General features: G+C 53.1%; 1 protein-coding gene across 2 annotated transcripts in view; it reads left to right on the forward strand.

Moving 5' to 3' along the window:
* The window catches only part of GALNT18 (polypeptide N-acetylgalactosaminyltransferase 18), a 296,162-nt gene extending 288,695 nt beyond the window's left edge, over positions 1 to 7,467 (forward strand). For both annotated transcript variants that reach the window (XM_081099430.1, XM_081099431.1), the window contains one exon: positions 7,046 to 7,467. In XM_081099430.1, the coding sequence (XP_080955556.1) occupies positions 7,046 to 7,192 (147 nt within the window). In that variant the 3' untranslated portion in view covers positions 7,193 to 7,467. The remainder of the gene's footprint in view (positions 1 to 7,045) is intronic.
* The last annotated feature ends 2,122 nt before the right edge of the window (positions 7,468 to 9,589 follow it).

Consider the following 9,589-nt stretch of genomic DNA (forward strand, 5'->3'; position numbering starts at 1 on the left):
TCTGTCTAATCCATCTACCCAGCCTATAGCTCCAGGGGGAGCCAGGATGCTTAGTCTGGTGCTAGCTGTTCCACCCCGAGCTGCCACAGACACACACCTGGGGAAACTGAGGCAGGGAGGAAGGGCCACTCGATCTGGGGTCAGCTCCTCAATCCCTCAGCCCCAGGGACTGATGGACAACCATAGGTCTGCATGTGCCTGTGGACATGGTCAGTGCCCCACGTGGAGACAGGGTCAGTGCCCCAGTGCTCTGGCTCCTTTTGCAAAAGACTGAAGCCCAGACCAGCACTTAGCCAAGGCCACGGCCAGGGAGAGCCAGAGGCAGGGCTGGGAGCAGGGGCCCGTGTCCTTGGGTTCCGCTCCCACCGCCTCTCATGCCCTTGCTAGTCACCACTCCAGCGAGGCCCAGAGGAGAAGGCACCAAGCTGGGGGCTGGGCACCCAGCTCCAGGGATTATTATTAGGCTTCTTAAGTCTGTACATTCAACTTTCGATTTTTTTAATGCTGTTTCCATATTTAATTTGGTTCCTTTTCCAATTAAGCTCTCTGTGTGCCACAGCATCTCTCCTGCCAGGTTTAATTGCCCTTATTTAAATTCTTTAATTAAAAGTATTATGTGTTTCCAGATCCTGTAGTTGTAAGTATTACACAAATAATTTAGATGACTGGACTAGTAAACCAAGTGACTGCACCCTCCGCAGGGGGCGGGGCCAGGCAGGGGTTCTACATCAAGCCTCAGCCCCCCAGAGCCCTGGGTCTGGCCCAGAGGCTGCTGGCTGGCCCTGGGTGTGAGGACAAGAGCCTGCTAACAGGTCCCTGCTTTCTTCCTCCCTCCAACGCTTAATGCTCAACACAGCAGAGTGACATGGTTACCATGTCAGTCCTACTCTGCAGTGGCTGGCCCTGTCACCAGGTAAAATGCCAAAGTGCATTCTGTGGCTCTAAGGCCCCACACAACCTGCCCCACACTCACCTCCTGGGCCTCATCTCCTACGCCTACCCCCTGAGCTGGGGCGTCTGTGCTGTTCTCCAAACACACCAGGCCTCTGCCTGAGCGGGAGCTTTGCTCTGGGCCCTGGGACTCTCCCCAGATATCCCCTGGGCTAACTCCTCTCATTCACATCTTGCTCATATCTCCCTCTGACCACCTCTTACCATTGCAGCCTGCCTCACCACCATGCCCGAACCCTCTCACCCGGCTTGTCTTGGTCCATTCAGACTGCTATAACAAAACGACCATAGACTGGGTGGCTTAAACAACAAACATTTATTTTGAAGGCTGGGAAGTCCAAGGTCAAGGTGCCAGCAAATGCAGTGTCTGGTGAGAACCCTCTTTCCAGTTTGCATATGGCAGCCTTCTCACTGTCCTCACATGGGGGCGGGGGGCGGGGGGAAAGGTGAGAGAGAGAGAGGTCATCCCTCTCTCGTGTCTCTTCATATAATCCCATTCATGAGGATTCCATGCCCACCTCCAAATACCATCACATAGGGGATTGGGCCTTCAACATGAATTTTAGGGGCACAAACATGCACACACACTGCTCTACATTTTTGTGCAGCCTATCACCTTCTAACACACTATAGAATTTATCGTTTGCTCCTCCTCCTAGAATAGTCTTCACTAAGATAAGGATTATTTCTTGTTTGGTCACTGATGTTCCTGACACACAGTAGGTATTCATTAAATATCAGATGGATGGATGGATGGATGGATGGATGGATGGATGGATGGATGGGTGGATGGATGGATGGATGGATGGGTGGATGGATGGATGGATGGGTGGATGGGTGGATGAATAGATGGATGGATGGATAAAACATGTCTCTGCAGAGAGTCTTCGAAAGAACTAGATCAAACTGGCTCTTCAGAGCCTCTTGGAGGTGATTTTCCTCTCTGGTCAAGAAGACCCCAGGTGTTGGGGCACGAACAGCTGTCAGTCTAGTCCACTCCCTTGAGATAGGCAGGGGGTGGAATAAATTGTGGGTGGACTGGCCACTTGTTCTGGTGGGGAACAGTAAAGGGGACTGGCTCCCGGGATCCCCGCCTAACTCTGCCACTGCCTGACCATGTGATCCTGGGCAAGTCTCCTGACCTCTCTGAGCCTCAGTCTCCAATTCTATAAAATGGTGATAATTAGCATCTCCACCTCTCAGGGTTATTGTGAGGAATACGTGAGATCGGGCATGTAAAGCATTTGATACAGTGCTGGGCATGTGGTCGATAGTGTTAACTGTTGTTACTTTTATCCCAGGTGCAAAGCCTGCAGGTAGAGGTGCAGTTGGTAGCAACACCAGGCTGCTCCCAAGGGGGCTGAACTCACCAGGAAGGGACTGAGTGGAGGAGGAGAAGGCTCCTTTCCAATGGCGGTGAATGGAACTTGCCCAGAGAGAGGCAAGACCCCAGAGTTTATTCAGTGAGAGAGGTCAAGGTCTGAGAAGGAAGACAGGAGGGAAAAAGCGCCAGGGGCCAGTGCTAGCTCTAGCACCAAGGGGTGGCCTGGCCCTTCTCCCCCTACTCCAGATGCCTTTCCAAGACTCATGCCTGGGCTCTGCTCATTGGGACCTGGCTACTCCATTATACAAGATTCTCCTTTCGGAGCCTCCAGACAGGGAGCTCTCCTTGGCCTCACACTCTGCCCTCCCTGCAGCCCCACACACTCTCACAGAGGCTGTGCTTCTCCACACCCCACCCTGCTCTTGGCCTCACTCCATTTCTTCCACATTCTTCCCAGAGGCCACCCTGGCTGTTTCTGCCCCAGGGTCACCACACTTCCTGTCTCTAGGGTGCCGAGGGCATGACTGGGCCAGGGTAGGGCCTGGGAAATGTCATAGTTGAATCTCCGAAGGAACACTTTACTTCTCAGAGACTGCCCCTGTCTTCCTCTCTCAGCCTTGGCACGGTGCCCTGCAGAAGGCTCAGAATGTTCCTGAGTGGCTGGTGGGAAAGGAGGCGGCCGCGGCCATCTGTCTGGGACCAGTTCCTCCAAGCTTCCGTGGCCCAGGGTTTGCTGAAGCAGCCTGGCCCAGCCCCTGAGGACATGCTGAGCAGTCAAAATCTCCAGTGGAATGGAAGGTCACTTGGTCTTGCCCCATCTGCTTGCTGTGCACTTTTTCTGGATCCCCCACCTGATTCTATGAACAGCCTCATATCCGTTTGTTGTTTGTAGCTGATAAAGGGATTTCCCATCTGTCCTGCTCATCCTCCAGTAATCAGGACAGAAGTGATCATCTGACCCTAGAGATAATGGAACCAGAAGAGTGGGCGGCTGCCCAGGGCCACACAGCTGACCACCAGAAAAGAAGCATGCTAGTTCAGCACTCTCCCCTTTCCATCTCACCCCCTGGAGTGGCAAACCCCCAGCAGATGTGGTGAATAAGAGAGCTGGCTGGTTTCATCCAGCCCTACCTGCGCTGCACTCCCAGCAGTGGGTAGGACCACCGGGCTGGCCGGATGTTGGAGTGTCAGGAGAAGCTGGGTACAGTTCCACTGGAGAAGCACCAGCCACATGACCCAGCCTGTGGGTGGGCAGCAGATGTGCTTGGTCTGGAGGCTGAGATTTTACACAGAAGCCATAGAAACTGGGCCAGGCAGAGCCATGGGCTGGCCTTGTTTGGAGCAAATGTCACAGGGATACCTCTGTGTCCAAAAGTCCAGCCGTTGAGGGATAGGATGGGGCCTCTGAGAGGACAACTTGAGGATGTCTGCCACAGTCCCAGCATGGTTCATGGTTCGGGACTGTGGTGTGGCCACCAACAGTGCCCATTCCTTGGCTGTGTTGCAAGGGCCTATTTATTGTTCAGTGGAAATGAGGTGGTTTGTGCTCTGTGATCAGTTCTGAGTGACACAAAACAAAAGGAGAGCAACCAGAATGGGGAGAGTATACAAAATTCTTCCATAAGAAACTCAACGTGGGAAAGCATAGAACTGGGGGACATGGGCCTTACCTTCCCCTGTCAGAAGGGAAGAAGTGGAGAAGCAGGAGCTGACCCAAGTGTGGGACCCCAAGGGGTGTTCTGGGTTCCCTTGCTGGATGCCCCTGGTCTTAGTTCAACAGGAGGAGAATTCCCCCAGGAGGAGCCACTGCGGAAAGAAAGTGCTGGTTCGGGGGCTATCCCTGCAGGTGGACATGCAGAGCTAAAGGGCCCGAGGCCCAAGTGCAGAGCCATTCAAGTTGCAGATGAGAACAAGAGGATCAGCTTCAAAGTTCCTTCCCACATGAGTCCTTTCTGAGCCCCTGTCTCATGGCCACTGTCCTGTCCTGTCAGGACATGACCTGTGGGTTTCTTTCTGGCTGTGCCTGGGGAGGGGGGATCCATGAGGTCCCTATTTCAGTTCCCCCTTTGTTCTGATGTCTGTGATCCTAGGGGCAGTGAGTCATTGCTCTCCTCAGAGGAGGTGCTGGCGGGGCTGGGCTGCTTCACTCACTCAAATGCTTCTGAAGAGGTTTGCTGTCTACAAGGCCATCTCCCACACACCAGACCTTGGGAAGTTCCACACCCGCTCCTGACACACACACACACACACACACACACACACACACACACACACTTAACACGGGCTTCACCATCTGGCTTCTCACTCCCCTGCCTCCTTCACACTCGGCTCAAAGTCCCTCCTGGGAGCTGGAATTTTGTTTTAATTTTTTTTAACTGAAGAACAGCACATACACACAGAAACATGCAAATATACGTACAAAAATAAATGCTCAACTTATTTAAAACCAAGTAAATGCCTATGCAAGCACCACCCTGGTCAGAAAGAGCACCCCACCAGCACCCCAGAAGCCCCCTTCTTGCTTCCTGTCATTCGCCACCCCCTTCACCCCAAAGGTAACCCCACCCTGACTTGAACACTGTGGTTTTATTTTGCCTGCTCAGGAAGTTTATAGAAAGGATTATGTATATATTCTGCCTGATTTCCTTTGCTAACATTGTACTTTGGAAATTCACCCCTCTTGAGCAGAGAGCCAGTGTGTCCGTTTTTGATGCTGCATAGTATTCCTTTATGTGAGTCACCGCTGTTTTCTATCCGCCCTCCTATTGATGGATGCTTGGGTTGTTTCCAGGCTGGAGCTTTTACAAATCATGTTTCAGAAGGCCCCTGGGTACCTGTCTGTGGTGCACACCTTCTGCTAGTTGTATAGCTATAGGTACAGCTGTTGGGTTGCAGGGAAGTGCCTGTTCAGCTGGGGCAGATACTGCCAGTTTTCTCAGTGGTTGTGAGAACTGAGTCTCGATGTGCTCTTGAGATGTCAGTTGTTGCCAGGGGGATGGTGGTGGCAGACTGGGGATGACTTCCAGAAAGGACTTCCGTCTCCCTCGCTCACAGTGGGCTGTTCTCTGGGATGGGCATGGGTGCAGCTGGGGGTGGGCTCAGAGTCTCCCTCTCTTTGCTGCCAGGCCTGCCAGGGCGAACCTGAGCATGGTCACCCCGTCCTGTGACCGATTCCCTTCTTACCTATATAAGTCATGACAGCCAGATTAATGATCACCTGTCGTGTTCCATCCAAGCTTTTTGCTGGATGTTGAGGGGACAGAAATTGATAAAACATAGAACTCTCAGTCCATTGGGGGAAAAGATAAGTAAATAAGAACTTTTACTGTCCTTCAATAAGTGCTGAGCGGGGAAAAAGCACGGGATGGAGAACACCGCGCCAGCTGGGGAACTGGAGGGGAGGAGGAGGCAGGAGCTGGTGGAAGGTGAGAAGCCTCTGGAGGAAGGAGCAGGCGCCGAGCCTTCAGTGACTATGGCTTAGCCTGAAGCAGAGCATGGAGAGGACGCCAGGCACAGGGACAGCTTGTTCAACGTCTAGGAATCCTGAGAAAATGTAAATGCATTCAGCAAACTACACAGAGTTTGGTATCACTGCAGTTCAAGGTGTGCAAGTTGAGGGGGACCAGGCCAGAGAGAGACACAGCACCACACCATGAGCATGCGCTACAGAGCTGGGCTCTGTCTTCCAGGCCAGATACGCATCTGAAAGGATCACTACTCCCTGCCTCCTGAAGTGGGAAGGGGATCAGTGAGGAGGCTGATGCAGTTGTCAGGGGAGAGAAGATGGTGGCCTGAATCAGGGCAAGTACGAAGGGATAGTGATAAGGAGACAGTCACAAGGCCTGAAGGAGGTGGAATTGACAGGAATCGGTGCCTAATGAGATGCTGGGGAGAGGTGGACATATACTGAAAATGCCCAGCCTTCCCACAACGATGCCTGGTTATGGCTGAGATGGGAAACACAGTAGGTTCTGGGGAAAAGGTGAGTTTTAGCATATAATCAAGTAGCATTAAGCTACAAGGTGCCCACTTACCCAGCCCAAGCAATTCCACTCATTTGGGACGCCAAAGCCCAGCTGAGCACATTTTCAGTAAAACTCAGAGATACTCAAAATGCTGACACTCAGCCACATAGCCAGCAGCCCCAGGGTGTTTGGGGTATAAACTGAGTGTGCATGGCTACAGAACATTCCAGAACACCAGCAGCATGGGGAGACGATGCCTATCCAGGGGTGAGGGAGCCCAGTGGCCTTATAGTCAGAATCCAGGAGCCTGAACTTGGTTGAGACCAGCACTGATGGCTCTAGAGGTCCAGTTGGGAGCACAGACCCTAAAAGCAGGAGGTCTGGTGATACTGAAATTCAGGCCAATCACGGGGTGGTCCCAAGGAGCTAGGCTTTTCAGAGCAGGGGCCCAGCCTATGGTTATGGAGAATAGGGCTTAGTCCCCCAGAGAGGAGCCGTAGGAGCAACCCAGCATGCTGTACCCCAGCCAGGTAGACGACATCGGGGTGGGGTATCTCTGTTCTAGTGAAAAGCTAGGGCTCTGTGAAGAAAACTTACACACAAGGTCATTCTCAGGGAGGAGATCAACACATCAGAGATGGGAGCCCGAGGCTTCATGAGAATGCAGGCCCCAGACCTCCCGTGGCCTCATTGGATCCCAGACATCTAGACGCACACATAGTCCCAGCTGCTAGGCCTCAGGCTCCCCGGACCTCCCCATGTTGCCTGGACACCCTCTGACTCCACCCTCTGCCCTGGCTCCTAGGGAGGCCCCATCCAGAACCTCAAGTCCAAGCGCTGCCTAGAGCTGCAGGAGAACAGTGACTTGGAGTTCGGCTTCCAGCTGGTGCTGCAGAAGTGTTCAGGCCAACGCTGGAGCATCACCAACGTCCTGAGGAGCCTGGTGTCCTGACCCGCCGGGACCCGCCCCGCCCGCCCTTTTGCTACTGTGTAGCACCTGCTGCAAGTTGCCTGCTGTCCGCGTGGGTGGTTGGAAGTCCTGGAGCCAGGTTGGTGGGCCCCCCTTAAAGAGCTTTCTATTTCCTATTCAATTTTCAAGCAGTTTCTAGGAAGATGCTGAATGGTGGGTGAAGGTAGTGAATACCATAAACTATTTTGCAACTGTAAATAGGGGACAAATGGAAAATATTTATAACTGTCAATAAAATACTATTATTAAGAAAAGGGTTTCTGCCATCTTTTGTGCCTGGTGGAGATTCATGCCCGGCTCCTCTGAACCTGGAGTTCTCACAGCTCAAGACACATCCCTGCTTGCCCTGCTGGCTTTGCGCCCCTGAGAAAGGGGGCCCTCAGGCCCTGCAAGCAGTGGCAGTGTGTTGTGCAAGCCGCCAGCTTTCTTTGTGAGGCCTAGGGTGGCGAGAAGGCCACTGTGAGCTCGGGGGCACCTTGTCTGGAACACGGCCTCCGTTCTTCGTTCCCAGAGAAAGCGGGAGTGCTCACTGGCCCCTGGAGCGTCCTCCACTGGCCATCTGCTGGCTCCAGTACACTGCCCTATCCTGAAGTCACCTCCATCACCTCCCAGTGCGGTGCACAGCTCAGCCCCTCAGCAGTGACACCGCCCACAGCAAACGCCCCATCCAGTTATTAGCTCCATCCCATTGGCTCCTTCCATGAATCATGGTGCATTTGCTTCCCTTTCCGAGACTGTTGGAACAAAAAACCACAAACTTGGTGGCTCAAACTACACACTCGGTTGGGGTTCTGGAGGCTAGGAGTCCGAGATCGAGGTGTGAGCAGCATTGGTTCCTTCTGAGCGCTGTGAGAAGACTCTCTCTCCAAACCCCGGTGACTCAGGCACTGCCTGGCCTGCAGAAGGCCATCTCCATCCTGTGTCTTCTGTCATCTTTCCTCTGTTTGTCTGTGTCCAAATTTTCTCCTTTTTTTAAGGACACCAGTCACATTGGATAAGGCCCACAGTAATGACCTCATTTGTACTTGATTACCTCTATAAAAACCCTATTTTCAAATACAGTCCCATTCAGAGGCACTGGGATTGAGGACACATCTTCCTGGGGGGACACAACTCAACCCATGGCATGGCTCAGTCAGTTAGGGCTCCAAGGCACCCCCCTGACCGCAGCCTGGGGAAACTGGTGACTATCCTTGCAGCCTGTTGCCCGATCCTCTGTCCCTCCAGCAGCGTCCCCTGTCCAAGAGACCGTCCTCTGGTGGGGGCTCCTGTGTTTAGTTTGAAGGACACCCCCCCGCCCCAGCACCACCTCCAACATTTTAGTTCATACTAGAGCTATGATAAGTGACAGGCTAGACCAGTAGTCGGCAAACTCATTAGTCAACAGAGCCAAATATCAACAGTACAATGATTGAAATTTCTTTTGAGAGCCACATTTTTTAAACTGAAACTATATAGGTAGGTACATTGTTATTAACTTAATTAGGGTACTCCTAAGGCTTAGGAAGAGCCACACTCATGGGGCCAAAGAGCCGCATGTGGCTCGCGAGCCGCAGTTTGCCGACCAGGGGGCTAGACTGAAGTAGGAGAGGAAACTCTTTCTCGACAGGTTCCAGGCCCACTCACCCCCTCAAGTTCTCTGGGGCCCTGCAGTCACCTGTTTGGGCTCAATAATTTATAGCTGAAAAACTGATAACACAGAGAAACCTCCTGCACCTAAGGGACCCCAAGGGAAGAGGTACCTCCTGTCTCACCACCTTTGCACACCGAGAACCCCATCTAGCACAGGATTCACCCTAGAGGGGCCCGTGGGAGCTTCCCAGGCCACTGCCATAGGCACCCCTTACTTGCTCTCTGCCTCCCTAAGCCATATCATGCCTGCGCTCATTCCGGTGGAACTCTTCCTACAGCTGCAACATCCCGTACTCCTGAAGTCACTCTGAGTTCTAGTCTCACTCTACCCACCTCCTCTCTCCCTCTAAAATAACACTTCCTGTTCTTCACCATCACGCACACGTGCTTCCCGTCCCCGGTGCTCCCAAGTCCGGTCCCCAGGCTACCAGCATCAGCATTACCTGGGAACGTATTAGAAAAACACTTCTCAAGCTTCCCAAACCATAAACAATCCAGGTTCTAACAAGCCCTCCAGGTGATTCCGCTTCTCTGCTAAAGTCTGAGAACGACTGCCCAGCACTACCCTGAGCCAGTGCACACTCCCTCCCTCCTGTCCTGGCCCAGGCCTCATTCGCAGCAACATCCGTTCATACCGCCCCACCTGTTCACACCTTGATGTCACACCCCATCCAGAGTGTCCCTGCACCCAACCGCCTCCCATGGTCCCTGCCACACCACGTCCCGTGAGGAGCGGGAGGACCAAGA

This window comes from Myotis nattereri (genome assembly GCF_964212035.1).
Source record: "Myotis nattereri genome assembly, chromosome: 9".
Taxonomy (NCBI): Eukaryota; Metazoa; Chordata; class Mammalia; order Chiroptera; family Vespertilionidae; genus Myotis; species Myotis nattereri.